Below are 22,933 nucleotides of genomic sequence, written 5' to 3' on the forward strand. Positions count from 1 at the left end.
AGTTAAAATGCTCTCCTACCTGAGGGTTTGTGCTGGGCTTACAGACAAGCGAGTCAATCCATAATTCAGTTATATGTAGTTACTGGAAGCAGCTCTTTCTGAAACATAGCATACAGTTTTTAAACAATGTTCTGATTGCGCTATTTCCTGGATTTCCTGAAGAATCACTTAAAATGGTCAGGTAGTGCTGGTGCTTGCAGTGAGTGGCTGGACAAGTTTGCTGTTCATGCCTTTGAGTCTCAGTTGATTTTCTTTTCTCTATTTTTTTTTTTTTTTTATAAATGGGCTTGGCAAGTGTAGATTTTTATCAGCACCCTGCCATGTAGGAGATAGGAGGGCTTCACAGCAGTGTAAGGTACATGAGTTCAATAACCTCGTGTTACTGCCAGGAAGGAGCAGGTGGGCAGAACCTGATGAGGATTTCAGCAGAGGCAAGCCAACTGATCTAAGAAAATGAAGTTATACACTTCCGTTTGTGTTGTCTTTTGTTGTATAACCTTAAAGCCTACTCTAGCTCTAGCAGCAAGCTGCTTTGTGATCATTATTAGTATTGTGTGTTAATATTTTTCAGCAACTGCAGGTAAAGCTAGTGTGCTCAGATGTGCCTTTAAAACCAGATGTGTTTTATGTGTCTGTGGCTGTACATCTGTAGGCAGCAGCTGCGTTAAAAAGCCAAGGGAGCATGAGAGGCCATCAGAGCTCACAGTGAAGCCTGTGTTGGAGTGATGAACATGCCCAGGGTCTATTCGTAAGAGCACCAAGGGCACTCTCCCTGCAAGAAGAGCTGGCAACCAGGCCGGAGCTGGGATCTGGTAACTGAAGCAGGACATTGAATTACTGATCCTGGATAACTGGGCTGGGAGGCAGGAGGCATAATGCTACAGGAGGCTCTGCCTCTACAGAAGCATTTAGTGCAGTTTTTCACTTCTCCTGGGAGCTCTGAGGTGTTACCACTTAAAGCAGCATAACTGTCACCAAAGTGCTCTGCTATCATATTTACTCCTGCTCTTTCACTTAAAAACAAGCTTGGCAGGCAGCTGTGGCAGCCTGCAGGAAATGTTATGAGCACCGTAAACCTCTTAATGTTCTGTTTTATTCCTGCTGCAGTAAAATGCTGAGTGCAAAAAGCTTTTGAATCCTTTGAATACCTGGTACCTTCTGAGTAGCTGATATTTTAAAAAAAAATGATGTATAGGTTTTGTTGGAGGTCTTCAAAAAGCATTCATGAAGCTGAGGGTAGAGATGCCAAATGTAGACTACAGGCAAAATTAAGTTAGGGTTTACATTCCTGTGGGAGGAAAATGTGGAAATTTAGTACAAAATTGAAGCATCCCCATCCTCTTGCTACCTTTGCTAGTTTGCTTCAGCTTTTTTTTTTTCTTCTTTATTCTCTGCATAGATGGTGAAAGACATTTGGAAGGGCTAATAATTTAAGGAAGGCTGAATTACCATGTAGGTACACAGAGGAGTATGCCTTCTACAGTGGTCTTGTATCCTCTTTGTTATCCCAAGGTCATCTTAAAAAGTGCTAATAATGTTCATCTACATCCTCCATGACAGAATTTTCAGGCAATGAAACGCTTATACTGAAAATCTGGGGACCCAGCTTTGTGTGACTGAAGTACTGTCTCTTTAGTAACTCAAAACATTTGCTTTGTTTGATTGTTACTCCCTCTTGTGGGTTTCAGGACAGACTGAACAAGCTAGAAGTTCACTCTTGGCCTTTCTGTCTGGAGCAGTTCATCACCTGTACTCCTCTGACCTGCTAGATGGGATACTGACCTTCAGACTTGCCTCACTGCATACAGCTGAGAATTAGAGCATTCCTTTATTTCAAGAGGATTATATCCTCTTGAAAGGATGGTGCCTTTAAAAAAAAAAAAAAAGAGAGAAAAAAAAAACATTTTCTTCCTACTTGCAACTCTGTGCCATTAGTGTGTAGTACAATTTGTTTTCTTATAAAAGTAGATGAGAGTCTGTGTCATAACGTTTCTCTCTTGTAGACTTGGCAAGTACCTGATGCAGTGACCTTATTACTATCTCTCGTATCCCCTCTCCTGCAGTCAGCACTTCTGAGCTGCAGTCCATGGGCTGTTGCTCTTGTCTGCAGAGAGCTGCTATGTTATGCAAGTTGCTCCTGAAAGCTAAATTCCAAAAAAGAGCTGTGCTTGCTCCCAGTGTGCTCTCCTGTGTACCCAGTAAATACAAATGACTTAGCTGTGCAAAAGATTAAGCTCTTACTAGAGTGTCTCATTCGCTCTGCTGGAATAAAAATTGTGTAGTATGTTGTGTGAAGATTTCAAAATATTACCTCTTGCATTTCTTTTCCTCCAGAGGGATATATGATCTCTTTTCTCTGGGCAAGAAACTGAAGCACAGTGAAATTCTGTATTGCTCTTAATTGATGGCAAAGACCGGTACAACCTACTGATTAGTTTTTGGCATAAAGATCTTCAAAAACTTCCCACTGATACAAATAGTTCTGACCTATTGCAAAATGTGAATGTCTCACACTGGTGTGATTCTCAAGCAGTTCACATGACCTAACTCCAATCTTATTCCGTTTAAAGATAATGTGACAATATGTCTTGGCATTGGAAGCAGTTGAGTCTCTTATTTGGTGTGGCCATGCAATGCACTGAGTACAAACCTGTTCAGAAAACACTTTTTCTGCATCAGCTCTAACCTTTGGTCTGGCTATCTGAAATTTCATCACACAGAAAATTCAGAAGTGTAATCCCTTTACTGAGGAGCTGTGCTTATCATAGTCTCATTCTGCTTTCCACCTGACCAGAATGACATGGTTTTTACAAGTGAAAAAGTCTGTACTCAGCCTGGTTGAGCTGCTGCATCTAATTGAGAAAGGAAAACCAAATCCGCATCTGGTGGTTCTTTATGACCTATTGTTCAATGCTATTTCAAAAAATAATCCATTTAGATTTTTAGGAAAAAATTACTGGACTGAAAAAACTTCTGTTCATGTTGAAGCTTTTTTTCTTTGCTGCATGAGTAACACTATATAACTGGCTGTAGCAGTGGCTGCCCTTGTTTTGCTCATTGCAGAAACAGATAAAACAGACACCTTGTAAACAGAAAAGAGGAGCAGCAAGTTCCTTTCATTCCAGGGCTAATCCCTAAAAATTGATGGAAGAGCAGTTTGTACATAGGAATTGGAATACAGCTGTTAAATCTTGGGTATTGTAGGCTTTGGCTCTTGTACCCTGTACTTTTCTTAAGCCTTTTTCCTCACTGTCCTGACTTTTTATTTTCACTAGCATCTTAATTCCCATCCTCCTTGTGCTCTTGTTTGATATCCATCATCTGTTTTGTCTATGTAATGTTTTCTATGTATCCCACCATGTATTTTGCTTAGTCTGCAGTATATTCAGCCTACCCCCTTAAAACAGCATTAGTAACCTTTATTTTTTTCCTCAATTGATAGCTTATGGGTGCTGCTTTAAGCTGAGATTTGTATCGACATGTGAATGTACTAAAATTGCAGAGCTGCGTTCCGGACTTACCTCAGATGAAATTTGAGATGCTGTGGGTACCACATTCTGGTCACCACTGAGTATATTGCTTGTAGCAGTCTCTGAATATCAGTTCTTATTTATATTTTGAATATTTGTACCAGTTGGGAGCAAAAGCTCTGTTTATGTCCATGTTCAAAAAGATGCTGGCATTCACCCAGCCCTGGAGCCCTCCCTGACCTGTGTTTACGCTGTAAAGAAGCCACTGAAATACTGCTGTTTATTGCAGGCTCCAAATTTGGTTATTGTGCTTACTTTCTCCATGAGCATGGTCAAGACAAATGTGTTTGCTCTTCACTGATATGTACCAACGGCTGAATTCAATTTGTGTGCATGCTTACTGAAGCCCTGCTGAGCCCTGGGTGCTTGCAGACCAGCCCTGCTGGGAAACATGTTGCTTGCAGCTTGGCTTTTGCTAGAAAGAAGTGGCAGAGGAGTACAAAGGGTCTGAAATAGAAAACGAGTGGAACTCTATGTGTAGTATAGTACTAAGATGTCAAGCTGGAGAGAATGCAGAGCCGTTACAGATGGTAACTTGTTTTCCATTTTCAACTTCATATTTGGTTTAACAAAAATCAGTTCATTTGTGTAACCCAAGCAGCCCTGGTTGTCTATATTGTAGCAAAGAAATAAATTATAAATGCAAACATGCATGCATTTATATACATATACATCTTTAAAGATAAAGAGACTTTTTGAGGTATCCGTATTAGAGACTCTCTATGTGACAAGTTTTAAAAGCACGTACCTCCTTCAGGTACCCTCTGTGTACTCTCCTTTTTGGTCAGATTGCCTTCCACCTTCTACAGCCTGCATTCATCTTGCTGTGGCTTTGTGCTGTACTCTACGTTGAGACAAAGGCAGTATTTAAAGTACTCTGGAACTCGCCATTCTACTTGCTGTTTTTGAGGTTCAGTTTCACCACCTACATCTGAGATGTATTTAAGTCACTGCAAAATGCTGTTGCTGCTAATAGAAGGAAATCTGAAAAGGTTGGCCTGTTTAGTTGAAAAGAGAAATTTCTTATATAAAGAAGCAAGTGGAAAGGACCACTGAATGCAGCTTCATGCAAATGAGTGTTTCGGGAGACAGCACTGGGAAGCTTTTCATGTTTTTTCTCATGAAACTCCAGTGTTTATGCTTACTGTCCCTTAGTTGGTTTTCTTGAATATCTCCTTCTGGATGTCACTTTAGACTCAACAATTGTGATTTGCTTATGTGAGTGAATGATCCAGCTGTTTCCAAGGTTAGTGTTGACTCCCTTGAAACTACTTTACATGAATAATAGTCTTGACATAAAGTACATGAATGAACTAAGTTTTGCATAGGCTGTATAAAGCTCATGGCTGTATTACTTGAGATAACAGCGGTAGAATGGCATCCAAATGCTTCCCTGATGGGAGCAGTCACTCACTGACTAGAGCTGTTTGGGGAAGCTAACTGAAGATGTAGCCTAAATGCTGATGCCGCGTTGGTCCTCTGCCAGGTACACCCCCATATAGAAAAGTGATCAGGGTTGGAAGCCACAACATGCTCCTGCGGAGCTGCCCGCCAGCCTCTGTGCTGGGATTGTTCTTGCCTCCCTGCTGTGCTGTATCTGAGTATGAAAGTGGGATGAGGCATTTATTGCTAAACAGCCATGAAAGTGGTATGCCCTCTCTATATACAAACCAATGAGTTTAGGATCGCTTTCCGATTGTAACCAATCATCTTCCCATTCTGCAGGCTCTGTAGATACAGCGCTTACACAAGTGTTGGTTTTTTTTTTAATGGAAAAGCCTGCAGAACTGATTAGTTGTCACACTTGTTTTCTTCTGAAGCTTGCCTCTGAAGCCACTTTGAACTCGCCAGCATTTTCACGTGAAAGGGGTTTGTTTAGATCAAAGGAGGTGCTTCCAGCACTTTCCCTCCTCCCACTAGTCCAAAGTGCCTTAAAGCAGAGCCCTACTTTTAGCTGAACCAGCTGCAGTGAGCCACCAGCCTGGGATGCACAGTGGGCCCAGCATCGTGCCAGAGACCACTCCAGGAGCAAGCCCCTGCAGAACTGCTCTACGAAGTCTTTATTGTTAGTGTGCATGAGCTACACGAACAGGTAGGAGAGGAGAAGAGACTTTATCAGCTTCCTGAGTAATGCATGAATTTCATGATATCACTATTTGTTTTCCCCACTGGGGGTTTAAAAAAGCAAAATGCTTGCTAAGGGAATAAATGCCTCTCAAACACTGCTAGGGTCTGTGGCAATTGTTGCATGGTACCCCCCTTTTACAGGTGTGGTAAGATCGATTTCTTGCAGTAGGATGTGCTTTGGCAATCCATGCAATCTTATGATGAAGTTCAGTTATTGTTTAGACTATTTTTAGCAGCAGCCCTTTGTGACTGCATGGCAATACAATTTATGAAGTAAGACACAACTCCTTAATTGTCTCTTATGTTGAAGAGCTGTATGCAGTGTTCACTGCAGCATTCTGCAAAGTAAACATTTCCTTCATTTATGGGGAAAGAGTTCTTGTCAACAAGACTTCCCAGCTTCTGGTCACGTGTTTGAATTATCTCTGAGATGGGTTTTCTGGCAAACGCATAAGCAAATATTTATCAAGTTGACGCTGTTCGTATGTAAATTCCTCATTAGCTGTGGGCCTCTTCCCCTCCTTCTCTTCTCCCTCTTTGGCTTAAAATGTTAAGCATGGAGACAAAGAATGCTGACCCATTAAACACAGATAACTTGTGCTTGCACCATCAACATGCCAGAGGGGATTGTCTGCCTGATCATTCTCCGGGCACTTGGAGGTTAACAAAGTTCTGGGATTCTGAGGAACTTGAAGAACAAAATAAGAAATCAGTCTTGGGATACCCTTGCAAGAAGAGCTTGCTATGAGAAAACATAATTTAACCTCCCTCCTTAAGTATCGGCAAATTGGATGCTTCTCAAAGTCAATTGTTGTTTTGCTAAGATGTTTGACGATGTGATTCCTCCATGTTTCCAAAGGTACTTAAGGTAAAGAAATGATCGTTGTACGTTTGAGTTGATAAGCTATTTTATTCCTCTGTAGTGAATATGAAGGTCAAATATTTGGGATGAAACCATAATTATATTTGGTTGTAAGCCTGAATTGTTAGACTTGGCTTTTACTTGAATTGGGTGTTACAGAGCTTTTTCCCCATATTCATTAGGAGACCTTGGTATGGTAACCACAGTCCTCCCAGAGTTCTCAACCGCTGCTCAAATTGCCCCAGGTCATGGTCCTCACGTGGTTAGCATCTCTGCCCTTCTGCATGATGTTCTTTGAAACTCCTTTTAGGGTTTCAATTTTCAAAACTTCCCATCGTGGTGGGAATACTTAATTCAACTTCTAACTCTTCAAAGCATGTTCAGTTTGAGCAGAGCCTGGGAGATGCAAAACCTAATATTGTGGTTACACAGCAGAGAAGTTTTTTTTGTTTTTTTTTTTAATGAGTAAAATCTCTTGCTTGGAACTCTTTTGCATATGCTTTTTACTCAGATATTTGCATATTCAGGTTCTCTGAGATGTTCCTAACCGACACTCACTGCTTTAATGTAATATTTTAAAATTACATGGATTTTCTCATTATTTAGCAAAGGGACAGAAAAGTTTTAAGAGTTGGTCAGGAAGTTACTGGCTTATGGGAACTGTTCTTTAATCTGTTTCTTCTGAAATGGAAAGATAACATAACTTTTCAGTCATCCGTACTCTAAACCTCTGAAGCATTCTGATCATAGCAAGATATGAATATATTCAAACTCAAAATAATCCTGACTATTGCTTTTGAATGTGGCATTACATGAACCCCCCTGGGCTGAGGGCTAAGTATGCTGTGTGTGCTGCCCAGCAGCCTTGATAGCATGACTTCAGTTTGTCTGGCCTGAGTGTGGCAAGAAGCCCTTACACCTTCAGCAGTTTCCTTCCCCCTCCTCGCTGTGTCGCCTTCTAGCCTCAATTGAAAATGATCTGTTGATACTGGCAGTACATTTTGGTGATGAAAACCGGACATTGTTTTCCTAAGAAGCATTTAGTTGTGTATACTTGAGTTCATTGCCTTGGTGACGGTTTACAAGGAGGTTTTGTTAACTGCCAGCTGAGCTACCAGGGTGCCAGGATGCCCACAGCAGGCAGTCATGATGAAGTGAGATGCGCATGTAGTCTCTTCTGTCTTCATGACTTCAGTAGGGTGTTATTCCATAGGTTTTTATAGACATTCTTGGAATTAGAAAAAGATTATGAACTGAAGGAGGAAAAAATCTTGAGTAACTACATTTTTCTTCTGTTACGTTGTGCTTGCCAGCTTTTTTGTCCATAACTTGAGGTTTGCATTTTCCCTTCTCACTGTTGGGAATGCCGGTAATAAATACAATGCTAGAATTCTAAAATATACTACTTGGAGGTAATGAGAATGCACATTAGATGTATTTTATTTTTTAAGATAGAAATGCGATCAGCTGAGTTGCAGATGGAGGTGATGTACAGCGTCACAGTGTGGCTGCTGGTACTGCTAATACTGGGCTGGTCCAAGATGGAGCCAGTGGGCTGTATGTTGCAGGTTTTCTCAGTGCTTCTATCTGTCTGTCAAGGTTTTGGCCTTTCTGTTCCAACTTGAAGCCCTGCTTCTATGCACCTCTAGTAATTAACTCTGGTGTAACATGCCCTGAAGACAGAAATCATCAGTTGGGTGAGGCCTGTGTTGGAGGACTCCCCTGGGGTTTTGCAGCAGTTGTTCTCCATCAGCTGAGTGGTGCTGAATGGCTTTGGCAAGCAATCAAGAAAGATGCAGGATTGGCTGCCTAGCTTGTGTCTCAGGTGGTGTAGTTACAGCATTTCATTTCAGTGCCTGGAGAACCCCACAGAGCACCAGAGGAAGGAGAGGTGACTAGGAGAGCGTGTTTGTAAAAATCCAGCAGCACCAGCTTGCAAATCCAAGCAGGATGTGCCTTGTTCCATGTAGAATCAAGTCAGACATGCCCAAGTGTGCATTCTGAATGCTGTCAGCTGTATATTACTGAGGGGAAAAAAAAAAAAGGAAATTCACAGGTGTTAAAAAGACCTCCTAATCCTGGAAGTCTGCAGCACACTGTGTATTTTGACTTACCCTGAGGTATGAAGTGCTTTCTCAAGTAAGCCAAGTGAAAACAAACATCTTGGGCTCTATATTGGTTTTGGAAGTAATTGAAAAAAGGTGTGTGTGGGGGAGATTATCAGTAACACAGGCCTTTTATAGGAAGTATTCACGTTTCTGGTGTATCTTCTTAGTGACACGTACTACAGAAACCTGTACAGGTTTGCCAGTAAATTAGAGGGGAGGTGAATTCTCATTGATCGTGAAAGCCATGGCAAATCACCTATTTTAAGCTCCCATAAAATTCAGTATACTTCTTCACGCTGAGTTATCATGCTTTCCCATGTGAGGAAAGACGTTTTTCCTGAAGAATCAACTTCAGGGACTGGCTCCTGTCCTGCCTCAGGGCGAGCTGCCATTACCCAGGAGTGCACTTCCCAGCTGGTTTTGGTTTTGGGGTTTCTGCAGTGCTTTGCTGCACCAAGCTGGGCACTGCAGGATAACCTCTGGGGGATGTGCACAAAAGCAGTGTTGCCAGACTGCAGCCATTGAGCAAGGCAGTAGGGTGATATGGAGCTATAGGAGGCTCTTGGGGGACTATAGGGAGGGATATGGAGCTACAGGGGGCTGTGGGGAGCCTATAGGGGTAGATATAGGGGGATATGGGGCTATAGGGGGCTACTGGACATCGGAAGTTGTGTGAGGACCTGGAATATTTGCTCTTCTTTCAGTCGTGTTAAATTTCTGTCAGCAAGAGCAGAGAATGTCAGAGCGTAAGGGAAATTTAGCAGGCTGGAGTGCCCTCCCAGTGCCTGTGACCAAGGAGCAGTGCGTCTGTCTGGCCTGTCCAGGAGCAATGGGATGTAGCTGGGCCCTGCAATTGCCAGCAAAAGCAGCCAGCTGGTTACCTTCTGAATGCGAAATAGTGCCTGCGTTTCCAAATTAGCTAAAATATTGTCAGCAGCATGGAAAATGCAGGAACAGGGTGCTCTGCCAGCTTGAGAACTGGGCTCTTCGTGCGAAGCAGGCAGCTCATGGAAAAACTGACCTCAGCTGCTGGGCGGAGACTACACGAAGTCCCAACCTTTGCCGGTGACCAGGAAAGTAAGAGCAGGGTTTGGTTGCTGGTGACCAGGAAAGAGAGCAGGGTTTGGTTGCTAAGGGAGCACCCTGTTTTGCTTGTCTGCAGCTCCAAACCGTGTGCCAGGAAGAGATGACTCGTGGTGCTTGCTATTGTTGCTGCTACAAAACCTTTTTGGGTAAAAGGAGCTGCTCAGGCGCTGGATTTTCTTAATGCCCTGATGGTTTCCTCCCTGTCCTCGCCTCTGCTTCTCAGGCAAAATCAGGAGGAATTGAGAGATGGCACTAATTTCTTGGGAGCCAAGGTTTCTGCTCTGTGCACTGTAATTGTTCCTAGGTAGAGCATAGGGTGTCGTCCCATTAAGGGCCACCTGAATGCTTATAACCTCTAATTCTGATTTTTTTCATTTTTTCCCCCTTGGTGTCATCAGGAGAGATGAAGTCCAGCAATGTTCCTGATTGCTGTTCTACAGCACTTTGAGACCTAGAAGATGCTTTTTGTCCGGGGCTTACAGTTTGCTTGTGTGTTGCTTAGAGTATAATTGCTGTTTCTGAACGAATAAAGCCTACTCTGGAGCATCGGGCTAACACCACAGTTCTGAGCTCAGCTCTACCCAAGGCAACGCACCGTATTGATATAATTGCAACAAATTAGCACCAGTTGAGTGGTTTATTTCTGGGATGTAAATGCTGATTGTGTTAATGTCTATATGTAAGCATCTGTTCAAGTGCTTCCGGAAGTTATGTTTGGTGTGCTCAGAGATGTAGCTCGGCTGTGCTGCCCAGAGGGCGGTCATAGACTGAGCGGGGAGTTGTGCCGTTGTCGCTGGTGTTTATCTCCCTCCAGCATATGAAGGAGGATACCAGCCTGGGAAGCTCGGGAACCGTTCTCACAATTGCTTTCTCTCCATAAACTGCTTAAGGGAAGCATGCTACTTTATGTTAGCGCTAACATAAGCCGCTTCACAAAAACCAGCGTGGGTCTGGGAGGGATTTTAGAATAGCAATCGATAGAAGCAGCAGTCAGCGTGCTGATAACCGCCAAGAAACCACGAAGCGCGTGTAGCTGTGACATCGGTGCCGGCGGGCGCTGCCGGCTCTGCAGCTGGAGCACGCTGCTGACTCAGAGCGGCCGCGGGGAGCGAGTACCGGGAGCCCTCGGGCACGGAGCGCTGCTGCGCTCGGACTTCGGCTCCGGGAAGTGCGCGTGTCTCCGCCGTGCTGCTTCCCCCCGCTGGGCGTGGCGCAGCTCGAGCCTGGCGGTGGGCTCTGGGGAGCCGTGTGGGTCTTTTCACCTTTTTCATGCGAAGATCGAGCTGCAGCCATGCCGACGGAAGCGGACTGCCTGAGCCCAGAGGCCCAGAAACTGGTACGGCAGTGGGTGGATGGGGGGAGACGACGGGAGGAAGGGGTGCTGCGGCTGCCTCATCGTCAAAATCACAGCCGGGCAGGGGTAAGGGTGCTCATTTAGCCCTTCATGGGCTGCTCAGCCTTTAATCGGCTCTCAGGACGCTTAATAAGCGGTGTCCCCTCTTGGGTGTATTTGCACTGAACGTGCCTGCCTCCAGGTAAAACCTTAGTGGGTTTGGTTTTACCACCTCTGCCGGGACAGTGTCTTTGTAGTCTGTGTTACAGCCCAGGTTACAGCACGTCCCAGCTGTGTGCAGTGAAGCTCTTGACCACTCAGCGAGCTGCTGAGCAATGCTGTGCTCTTAAGTTGCTTCCTGCAGGTTTCTGCTCTGTTTTACAGCTGCACGTGCCTTTGACTGAATTCAAGCACAGTAATCATAGATACTTAGAGAAAGTTCTGCTGTGTGTGTGTGTGTTTGTAAGATTTGGAACAGTCTGTGAGAATTGTCTCGTTTTGGACATGCTGTGTAATTTACAACACCTCTGCATCAGTGGGTGATAATGAGGTGCCTATTATTGCCACTGATTCGCACCCATAAATAGCTAATTCTTCCAGATGCTTTGAATTTTCTAGGCCCTTTTAAAAATAAAGTATAGGAATGTAAATTATTCGCTTTTCAAATTGGTATGGAAGCAGATGCACCAACTTAATTTGTTCTATGCTTCCTAACTGAAGTTTGAAAGCAGCCCTGTGTCTCCATGGAACTGTAATGGAGGAGTTACTGGGCTGCTGATGTGGGCTGCTGACGTGAGCTGTCATTCTCCTGGTTGCTCCCTCATTATCACCCTGTGGAGCAGAGGGAAGCCATCAGACATGTCCATAATGGCCCCCCCGTCTGAAGGATAACAGTAGCCTGTGGTTATTAGAAAGGGATCCTTACCTTTATATTTAGTAGTTATTTGCATGTAAGAGAAAGGTGAAGAGCTGGGCAGGATGTGGGCTGACCAATCCCTATGTGATTCATCAGCTGATTGTCATATGAGTAAGTGGTGCAAAGTGTACTTACACTCCCAGCTCGGATGCAAAAAACATCAGGTAGATATGCTGCTCTGACCTCTGAGCATCATCACTTACTGACACCCTTGCTTCAATGTGAAGGAGCATGTGATTATTCACGGTGAGCTCCAGGAGCTCGGGTGAAGGCAAGGTGAAGGAAAATGCTGCCATCGCTCAGCAGAGGTTGAGCTGATAGACATGTGTTTGCTGCCTCATGAGAGTCTTGCAAATCAGGTTCTGCTTGTGTAAATAAACCTTACACTTTTTAGGAGTACACCAAACCTTGGCAGGTTTCTTTTGCCTAATAAAGCATGTAACTTATGTAAATGGAGTGAATAGTTGTGTAACACTTGAAGAAAAAAAGCTTTTCCATGCAGGGTACAGGGCTGGGATGGCAGAACTCATGAGAAACTATGCTCGCAGCAAACACAAATTGCTGATTCTGTCTTAAGCATAAGGCAAGAAGCTTATGTTAGCCTGAGAATAGTTGTTACAGGAATATGTAATAGCTATTGTATAGTTTGCAGGTGTATTTTAGTTGGACAGACTTAAAATTATTCTGCTAATGAGATCTGAGAGCTTGATTTTTGTGCTTACAAACCAGTGCTTCAGCCCTACACGAAAAACATAAGTACAAGGCTAATCTTGGCTGTTAGTCTTCAAAGTGGATCACTTTGAGTACGTTGGATTTAAGGGGTGCTTTGTATAGATTGCAACCTTCTGTAAGTGTAGCTGTGCGGTAAGTCAACATAGTCATTTTCCAGTGCTCAGAAAAGCAGCATAATTTCCTGCCTTTGTTGGCTGTTTCTTGGGGCTTCCAGTTTAACAATGACCCCTTGAACATTTCGGAAAGGAAAAGCTCCAAGAATGCACACCTCCAGGATGTGTGTCATTAGCGTCTGCCTAACCAAGTCACCCAAAGAATTCCCTCATCAAGACAGTAATGAACAGACAGCTTCTCCAGGCTGGGAAGCCCTTGCTTCCGTCGTCGTCATGCTTCATGCATTAGTGCTGGGTGCAGGTGCAAGCAGAGCACGCCTCACTGGTGGGAGGTGGCTGAAGAGGGTTGGGGTGGCTTCAGCCATCTCAGATTCCTAGTTCTCCCCTCAGTCCTGTGCTGTGGGCCGATTGATGATGGAATTGCTGCTCGCCCTATCCAGCTCATACCCAGTACCTGCCTTTTCTCGTCAATAGTGAACCTAGTTACTGTGTGTTAGCCTGCTCAGTGCTGAACGTACTGAACTCCTTAATGCACGATAAGGATCTGCACAGCACTGGATTTTTCTTTGGAAACTAAACAGGGCTCTGGAGTGCAGAGCAAGTGGACCAACAAAAGCAGCTGGCGTTTTGCAGTGCAGTAGGGTGTTTGCTATGGGGCTCTGTGTCTATAAATCACTCTGGGCAATTGCAATAAAATGACAAAAATGCGGGATGTGTAGCTGGAGTGTTTGAGCAACTCCCTTGAATTAAGGTGATTATTTTTCAGCTGGTGTAGATTTCCATGTTCTTCTGAGCAATGTGCTGTCTCTCTTCTTGTTTTTCCCACAGGCTTTACAGAAGCCCCTTAGGGTTTATTTTGGATGACACGCACAATGTAGCTGAAGCTGCCAGCATTCCTTGTCAGATGCACAATAGTTCATAAAGGGAAGTTACAAAGGCTTTTTAATGAGTGCAATTAGGCTTTGTGTTTTTATTCGTGTGTTTTTGCCAGTGATCTGCCACTTCTGACTGAGGTATTGCTCATGGAGTCGGTAGTGAATTTTATATGGTTTTAAGACTAGCTTCTTTCGATCTTAGTGATTTTCCATCTCAGATCCATTTAATAGCTATTTATTTTGGCAGCCTTGAGACTTCCATTTCAGCTCTTGTAGTCTGAGTTGCAGAAGCCTGCATACATCTGTGTCTGTAGCACACTGAGCGCTGAGTCCTATGCAGGATATGGGCATCTGCCTCTGCCTTGGAGGTGACTTGGGTCTGGTGTTTGACGGGTGCTTGGTTGAGCCTGTTTCCAACCCCATTCAGATAGAGCCCACTTTGGTGTAGTCAGCACAGAGAAATGTGAAGTCAGAGCTGCCCTTTGCAGGGTGTGCAAAAAACCAGGGTATTTATAGCAGGGCACTATTAACGCAAAAACAGAACCTGTGTGTGTGGTTTGATAAACATAGACAAGTTGAGTCATGCTCCTGCTTTTGAGGAAGAAGTCCATAATAAATGTGACACTGTTATGCTTCTCTGAAGTCTGTAGATGTCAGTTTGGCTCACGTTAGGATTCTTTGCATCTCTGTGGCATGTTGTGTTGTTGGGGTGGCTGCCACTGTCAGCAGGTGAGCTGTGCTTTTGCACAGGAAAATCTGTGATGGTTCCTGTTGGTCTTCCACACCTGCTGCAGGCTACATTCCATGTTAGGCTTGCTTCTCCACTTCAAGCTGGAATTCAGTAAAACTGTACTCATGAAGTGTGAGGTGTGGATTAGGCCCTACCCAGTTTGATTTACTTACTCTGATCTCATGCGTGATACCTGTTTTGTCACCTGGCTACTTTTAGAATATCAGAAACATTCATTCTGCTTCCGTCATTTTATCATTGAAAGTGTGGTTCAAGTATAATCCCACAGGACAGACGTGGATTGTTTAGGGACCATCATGCTCTCCAGAGGCTTGTGCATAGCCTCAGTTGAGAAGAGTTTGGAAACACTGAGATAGGACACAGCTTGTGTGGCTGGGTGGCTTTCTGCCCTTTGCTAGGTGATGGCTTTCTGGGAACAGCTCTTTGTGGGAGGTGTGTGGAAGGGGAATAAAAAGACAGACTTTAAATTTCGATAGTATGGCTTCAGACCTGACACAGCAGAAAGTGAGAATCACTCAGAGGATGGTCAGACATCAGAGCGGTGGCCCTGAAAAGCTGCAGAGCTTCCAGCCTTGCAGGTTTTCAAGACCCAACTGGACAAAGTCTAGAGCAGCACGGTCTGAATTGGATGCTGAATGCCTCTGTGCTGCTTTGATGTGATACCATGGAGTTGTGATAAAGTCCTAGGTAGTGTTCAGGGTGGAATAACATTCTGTTGACTTCTTGCAAATCAGTAAGGTATGTGCTAATGGCAGGATTTGATAAGCTTAAAAAAAAAAAAAGGGTTCTAAAGCTGTTGAAAAGGATTCAGAATATTTTGTTCTCTTGCTTGTCATGACGTACAAACTGCTGAAGAGCCATGTGGTCCTGGAAAGACGAAGTTCATAAAAAACATATGCTAGTTCCAGGATATAAGCCAAGCCAAAGATAATAAAGGAAAATGTATTTTTACTCTTGCATGTCTTTAGGGTTTGAAAATTGGCTTTGTATGAGCAGGCAAGGACTTCAAAGCTGAAATACAATAAATTAGAGACTACCCATGGATTGACACTTGAAACCAAAATGTATCATATATACGTATATATAGCATCATCTGATGGGGTGTTCCACAAAGGAAAAAAATGATTTATTGCAGTCAGTATCCAGGGAATGGGCGAGCCTTGTTCCCAGGGAGGACTTAGAATTGCTTGCAGAGCGTACTTTTTCCCTTGCATCTTAAAAGTTTCTTCATTTCCCAAGTTGCTTCATTTCATTGTGTGTTGTGCTCAGGTCTGGAGAATATATGCTTCTGCAATACAGCTAGCAAGTGTGTGAATCCCTTGGCCCTTATAATATGGGGTAACGAACATCATAGGTAAATTATATCCATGGGTGGCAGGGATTCTGGAGTCTTAGGACCCCTGTTCGTGGTGTTCCCTGTGTAAGGTGGGAGATGTGAACTTCGTTTTTTTTGCCAAGGGACCATCTAATTCAGATTTTTTTGTTGTTGCTATTTTTGATGAGGATTGAAGATCTGCAATACTGCAGGGCTCCCAGACTTCTGTACATGAGCTTATGCTGTGTTTACACTAGCCCTTTTCTGTCACGAGAAGACAGTAGTGATCTTTCTGCTAGTTTGAATGGTTGAATGTATTTACAAGGGGGGGAAAAGGGAAAATGTGACACATTTTTCTTTTTTTTTTTTCCTCTCCTGAGTATCCTTCTGTTTGTGAGTACCAGTGAAAAAGTTGGTGCTCTTTTAGCTTGACCTGGGCATTACTATGGTTTTTTTTTTTTTTCTGCTGAAATGGTGTTCCATTGACAGTAAAGCTCTCAAAGCAGAGAGGAGCTGAGTGTCCACCCAGGATGATGAGAGCACATTGTCCCTCCTGCTCCCTCCCAAGTTCTCCGACTTGCGCCGGGGGAACTGCTTGCAGTCCCACTGCACAGAGCCTGAGCTGACTTTGCACATGAGGCTTCCTGTTTTTGCCTGGGTTTAAAAGCAGATAATTAAAAATGTTACTTTGCAGCGTGTTCTGGCACTTCCAACCCTGATGAAATGAGGAAGCTCGATAGATCTCATGGGAGGCCCGTGCTTGGCAGGCATCCACTTCGGAGAGGTTTGGATTTGAATGCCTCCATCTGGATGCTGTAGTTGAGCTGGTGCATTTTCTCAGGTTCCCCGTTTCCTTGCCTGGATCATTCTAGCCTTGGCTGAGTGTAGTTCTTCTGCCGTGCCTGCATGTGCACAGTGTCAGCACTTGGAGAAAATGGCAGATAATGTGTTTGCTGTTTGTCTAATTAATTCATCAATAAAAAAATAATGTGCACCGCAGGGGAGGGAAAAAAAAAACAAGCCAGACCGGCCTTTCTGAAATAAGTAAATAAACCTGACTGTTTTCTCCATTGCAGCACTTCCTTTCTATCTGCACAAATAGTAATTACAGAGAAACAGGGTGCATCTCAAGGCAGCTGCTCGCTGGGGTTGGTGCCTACACTCGGCTGTATTACCTGCTGGTGAAGCATAACGAGTTATGGAAGGCAGGGCCATTACTAGCAGTAGGGAATTAACTCCTACAGGTGTGTTTACAGCCTTACCAAGCCTAGCCTCTGTATTTCTCACCCTGAGCGCGCGTGCCTCACACTGAACTGGCTGCCTTTGGTCTCATCGCTGTGTTCCCATCCACAGGCTGAAGCAAGGCTGGCGGCAAAGCGAGCAGCGCGGGCAGAGGCACGGGAGATCCGGATGAAAGAACTTGAGCGGCAGCAGAAAGAGGTACGTCCATGGTGTGGGGGACAGATTGCCCATCAACTTTCTTAAAGGTGATCCCAGGTCCTGGAGGCAAGGGTTAACCTGTGCTTTGCTGAAGCCTTAGTCTGTGTGGAGCCAGTGCTGCTCTGTTGGTTGATCACAGCAAATAGAATGATTGAAATTAGGGATTGTGGCAACAACTTCGTTTCAGTGAAGCTGGTATAATTATTCACACAGAACACTGGTGGTTAGTTTGTAATCATTGTTTAATATTAAACTTTGAAGATACCTGGCTTGTTTGTGTGTGCTCTTGGGGTGGATTCCTAGCACTTCATTAGAAATAGTGAGGAAGACTCCTGGCCTTCCTGTAGCTCTCTACTTGCAAACAGAGGTGAGCATTGTGATTGCCCTATTCATAAAAACGATGGTCTGTTGTGAGCAGAAGGAAAACTTGGTAACTGATACAAGGGGACCGGATGTGGAAAAACATCGCCTGCTCTGGAGTCTTGGGAAGAGCTCATTGTTTTTACGCAGTCAGTATGTGCCTCTGTGTGTCAGTATGTGTGAGGTCATGGGTCTCTGTTGTAGGAATCATCATGAATGATTGTGAAGACCCAAGCAGTTTGTTCTGCTTCTGTTGTGCTTGGCAACCAAGAGCTGTACTCAGTGTTGTTATCTCCACTTAGGAAACACAGTAGTGGTTTATTTTGAAACTGTACAAGTTAAAGCTATCAGGATGGGGCTACAGGCAGAGTTTGGCACAGGTGGACCAGTGGTGAGAACCAGCAGAGTTTAAAACTTGCATTGCTTGGTGTGCATTTAGTGAAACAACAGCACAGGCATAACAAGGTCAACAACAATCAATGTATATTACTCAGTTTTTCTGGGAAGGGAAGAAATAAGGAGTTGGGGGCTAGGGGCATAAGTAAGAAGATTAAACATAGATGTGTGCTCTGGGGTGCAGAGAAGGATTTGGTTTAGCTTGAAAATGGCGAATCAGGTTGCAGTAACCTCCCTGGAGCAGAAGCAGGTGGGCAGTTTGCCCATACTGAGTGTTGTGCCAAAGTGCCTCATCTAGCTGAGGCATGTTTGAATGTTTCTTAACACCCCTTAGCTGCAGCAGGGTTTAGATATACCTGCAGACACACCAGAAGTCAGAGCTGCAGAGGAGCATTACTGCAAGCACGGTGCTTGTGGAAGAGAGGAGCCTGTCAGTGCTCCAGCTGCTGCTTTCTGAAGGATGTTTCTTGTAACCTGGACCACATTCAGAAGGCCTAGACTGTGGGTAAGCATTGTTACCATCAAGCATTGTGATGTGCCCATAGCCCAAGAGCCGGGATTGGCTTAATAGCCTTTGGAAACTCCATGGCAAACAAACACAAGATATTTTGTTTGGGCAGCAAACTAAATATGGGTGTCATGGGAGCTGATGGTGGTGTTACCATCTGATTGGCGGATAATACTAATGAGACTTGATGACCCCTTGAAGATTAAAAGCTGATGCTGCAAAGGGCATCCTTGTGAACTGAAATGTTGGTATGAAAGCTAAAGCTTGAAAAGATTTTGTGCGTGCTCCTGCAGATAGCTGATCTGAAACTTGGTGGAAATTTCCTTATGTAGATGGAATTTGAATGGTACAGCATGTCATTCTGAAGTATGAAATTGAGTGCAAGCTCACTCAGATATTCCCTACAATCCGTTTTGTAATTCACTGGCATAGATCTCAAAACGTGACTACACAATTGTTTAACATTTCACAAGCTTTGGATATTCCCTGAATTTTTCACATAGCTTCATCTCAGCCCCCAGATACAAGGTAGAGCTAACAAGGATGACTGCTCGAAGCTATTGTTGCCACAGATGTATTGCAAATGTAAGGAGAGCGTAGATAAAGAAAATTCCTAGTAGGAAGCAACACAGGAGATTTGGCACCTTCCCCTTCTTCTTGGGAGAGAACAGACTGTGATACTGGTGTCTGTACAGCTTGTTGTCTGCCATCTTCCTTTTCCTTCTCAAACTTTTCAGGGAAATAAATAGTACATTCACACATGTCAAATAAGCAGAACTTAAAACACTTGCTCTACTACTTCAGGAGGCTTTTAGAGCCAGTTATGGGAATTAAAAGGCAATAAGTAAATTTATTGCATATGTGTATACTCGGTGCTTGAAGCAGCATACGTGCTCTGACAGACTGCTTGTGGAGCGTGGATCACTTGAATATATATATAGTGTTAGTCTGGGTTACAGGCTTCCAGATGTTAGCGTTACAAGCTATAAACAAAGCAGTATAGCTCCCACTGGCACTGCAGTAGGGTGTTGTAATGATTCGGATGTGGACTGGAAACTGACTTCCCTCATGCTCACCATCTAATATTAATGATATTTCTTAGTCTGTCCCTCATTTTCCTAGCTTTAAAATAATTGGATAACCTCTGCATCGTGAGTCTAGGTATATGATTTAAGTAATGATGTTCTTGCCAGAAATAAAAACGCACCAGGTATCTGTCGTGCTTGTTCCCATAAATGTTTCTATATGTAGGAGCAACCATTTTATTAGGATGCTATTAAAAGGCCGTGTTCTGTAGGCTAGCTTATGTGTGTAGAATGCACCAAAGATTAGTCACAACTGTGTAATAAAGCTCATCAGTAAGTGGTGGGGATGTGTGACGCCATACCCAGCTCCTCGTTTGGTACAATTTAATGTAGCACACAGAACTGTCAGCAGAAACTCCAGCATAGTTGATTATTCTGGAAATTAAAATCGTATTTATCAGGCAGCATGGTTTTGCATGGTTATGAGCGTGCTTGCTGAAGGTATGGGTTGAGCCCCTGTTAGTCTATGCAGAAGGGCATGTTTAGTGAATTCATGTTGAAATACAAGGGTACTGAGAGGCTTTTGGAAAGAAACTCCCTGTGTGCAGCGTGAGATGTGGTAAAGCTCCAGGGGAAGGCTGCTGCAGGTCTCTGCGGTGGAGCAGGATTCCAGGTGCAGGAGGTGGTGTTGTTTGATCGCCTGATACCATCTTAGGGCAGGCAGCAGGAAGGGCAAGTGTGCCAGGGTGCTCTCAGGCAGAGGGAGCTGAGGAGAAGAGTGTGCCTCCAAGTTTCGTAGAGAAGTTAGCTGGGTAAATGAGGAGCCTGCTCTGAAAGAACATGAGCACTGGAGCTGTGATCTGATACGTACTGATCTGTGAAGACAGGGGTGGTGGTCAGTCTCAGATTATATGTATTTGGCAGAGAAAGGGTTCCTCGTCATGAGGCTCTAGGAAAGGCACGGATCTGCTAAACACAGCTCTGGGAACTTGTTGTTCTGTGCTACTTGTTGTTCTCCACCAAAGATGTAAACGATTAATAGGGAGGTTACTGTTGGTTTTCCTGGCATCCTTCAGCATGCAGTCTGTGCAGGAGAGGCAAATGCCAATGCACTTTCTCAGCTGTGTGGGTGGCTGCAATAGGTGGCACTTAGTCCTGTGCCTGCTTCCTGGCCACTGGTCCCACCCTGCTGATGGGAGCCATGGCACTGCTGGGCCCTGTGTTATCCGCTGCCATGGCCTTTAAGTATTTGGCTTACAGTTGCTGAGTCAAAGATCAGTCGATCTGGTTTCTACTGTAGAATTATGTTTGGTACTGAGTCAAATACTTGCGTGCATTCTGACGTTTATTTTTAATTCACACAGCAGAACAAGGCAAGAGTCGGCTCAGTTGCTCTGAGTGACAAACTGTAAATTCTAGTGGGATTACCGAGCTAAAGAGGAGATTTTCTTGTGTATTTTTTTCTTGTACGAGCTTGCAATAAAACTTATTCAAGTTTTCTTTTTTTAAAGGAACATTAAACAATTATGTACCAAGACACTTTAAAGCCACAACATTAATTGCTAACTGGGAAGAATGTTTTACGTAGGAGTATCTTCTGCGTGTTCTGCTGGCAAGACTCAGTTGTCTCTTTGAGGACTGACATGGGGAGACCAGTGTTTTAAAGCCTGAAGGGAAGAGAGAGAGATCTCCTCCCACTCTGTAATCTGCAGGATAAGGTTCCTGCATGGCAGTTCATGCAGCAGATGAGCTTCTGCTTTTAGTTCAAGGCAAGTGCTCTGTACATGTCTCCTCGCTTCATTTTTGGCTCTCGCTGTGCAGGCATAGCACAACACTTGTCTTTGCAGTTTTGTAAATTCTTTCTTTGCCAACAGACTTATTTGCACATACTTCCCCCTTTGCATTCATGCTTTGGTGAAGTAAAATATGTTACCGGTGTTTTGTTGTGTTTTTTTTTTCCCCATGTCATTTGCAGCCTGTGAATGTAAAAGTACTAAAGCCAAGCTAATGTGGGCAGGAGACTTGAGAACACCCTTGATCTGCTTGCACGTCCTGTTGACCATGACTTAGGCCCTTTTTTTCCTTGCTAGGATTTAGTAGCTGCAAGCCTGAGCTGAGTCAGCAGCTCGTGGTACAGCTGGCATTTGGGAGTGTTTGGAGCCATTTCAGATCCTAGGCAGTGTAGGAAAAGCTAGAGAAAAGCAGTGGTGTTTGAATGCGAGAGAGATGGTTGACCATGAAACTTGCTGCTTATGTATGTGGGGAAGAAACTAAGGAGCTCGTGAAGGATAATCTGTGTCTTTCTTGCCCAAATAGTGTGAAGGTGCACAGGGACGTTAGGGGAGGGACAATGTTGAAGGTACAGGTGTGTTTAATAGATGAAATTTCTGCTTGTTGCTGCCATCAAACTGTGCTGCACTAGCTTGGTCTTGCCCCATTCAAGCTATTTCTATGTCAGATATTACTTCTGTAGCAAAATTCATGTGCTGAGGAAACTGGGAAAGCGGTCTGCCACTAACAGTGTGGGCAAAGCATATTCTTTGCAATACCATAATAGAGGAAAGTTCTGTTAAGACTTCTTGTTGCTCAGAAGTTCCACTAGCTCTGTTGAGCTCTTAGTGGGGGGCACATTTATAATAGAGATTATTGTTTAAGAGTTCTTTCTTCCTGTACCATGTTATCTAACAAGGGCACTACGCTGATTAGAGAGAGATCAGTTGCGTTGGTGCAGAGCAGTTGTGGCCATGCTATGGGGCTGACCAAAAAATCCCAGGTTTACGAAATGTTGAGACGGTTCCAGTATGGCACTCGGCTCTGTCCCTGCGCCCCTCTGCACTGCTTGCAGAGTGTCTGGCCCGAAACAAGGGCCTCGTTGTTGTCTTGGCCATTGGCAGTCTGGGTCCTGGGCACAAGGCTTTCTGTGCTGTTCTGCACACAGCAGGGACACCTGCTATGCTCAGCCTGAAGCAGTGCATTTGAAAAACAGAGGATCTATGGTGTTGTCCCAAAGGCATAGAACAGCTATCAGAGAGCATTGTCGGTGTGCAAGCAGTGTCAGTGTGCCCCAAAGCTCAGCTTTACCTGTTAGCCAAGCCCTGGCAGGGTATATTTAAAAGGAGCATACCGTGGGTGAAACAACAGCGTGGCGATGTTAAACCTGTAACAGGCTCCTGCTAATTGCCACATGTAAAACTGCAGTGCTTGTCTTGTGTGAATGTATGAAAATCAGCCTGCATATGCAGATCAGGGTCGCTGTGTGTTCTTGGGAACTGTAGGAGGCTTTAGTTCATTTTGCTCTTAAGGGCATTCTTAGCACAAGATAAAGCAAGGTGATTAGTTGTGTGGGAAAGCTCGCTTTAAATGTGGGTCTCAGTTATCTCCTGTGCATTTGTAGGAATAGGAATTAACGCTTCGAAGATATTAAGTTGGCTTCTGCACTTGTCCTTTGCAGTCAGG

At 44.2% G+C, this 22,933-nt stretch overlaps 1 protein-coding gene across 17 annotated transcripts in view; it reads left to right on the plus strand.

The window, feature by feature from the left end:
* The window catches only part of LRRFIP1 (LRR binding FLII interacting protein 1), a 97,458-nt gene that overhangs the window by 25,503 nt on the left and 49,022 nt on the right, over positions 1-22,933 (plus strand). For 9 of the 17 annotated variants that reach the window (XR_002439650.1, XM_021399780.1, XM_021399762.1 and 6 more), the window contains exon 2: positions 17,102-17,188. Coding sequence is in view for 16 of the 17 variants with exons in the window: in XM_021399780.1 (XP_021255455.1) it covers positions 17,102-17,188 (87 nt within the window). In the remaining variant the exon portion in view is untranslated. Of the gene's footprint in view, positions 1-9,742; positions 9,860-10,399; positions 11,050-17,101; positions 17,189-22,933 lie in introns of those variants that run through there. The other 8 variants (XM_021399771.1, XM_021399776.1, XM_021399779.1 and 5 more) reach the window with 8 other exon arrangements.

The sequence above is a fragment of the Numida meleagris genome, chromosome 5 (assembly GCF_002078875.1).
Source record: "Numida meleagris isolate 19003 breed g44 Domestic line chromosome 5, NumMel1.0, whole genome shotgun sequence".
Taxonomy (NCBI): Eukaryota; Metazoa; Chordata; class Aves; order Galliformes; family Numididae; genus Numida; species Numida meleagris.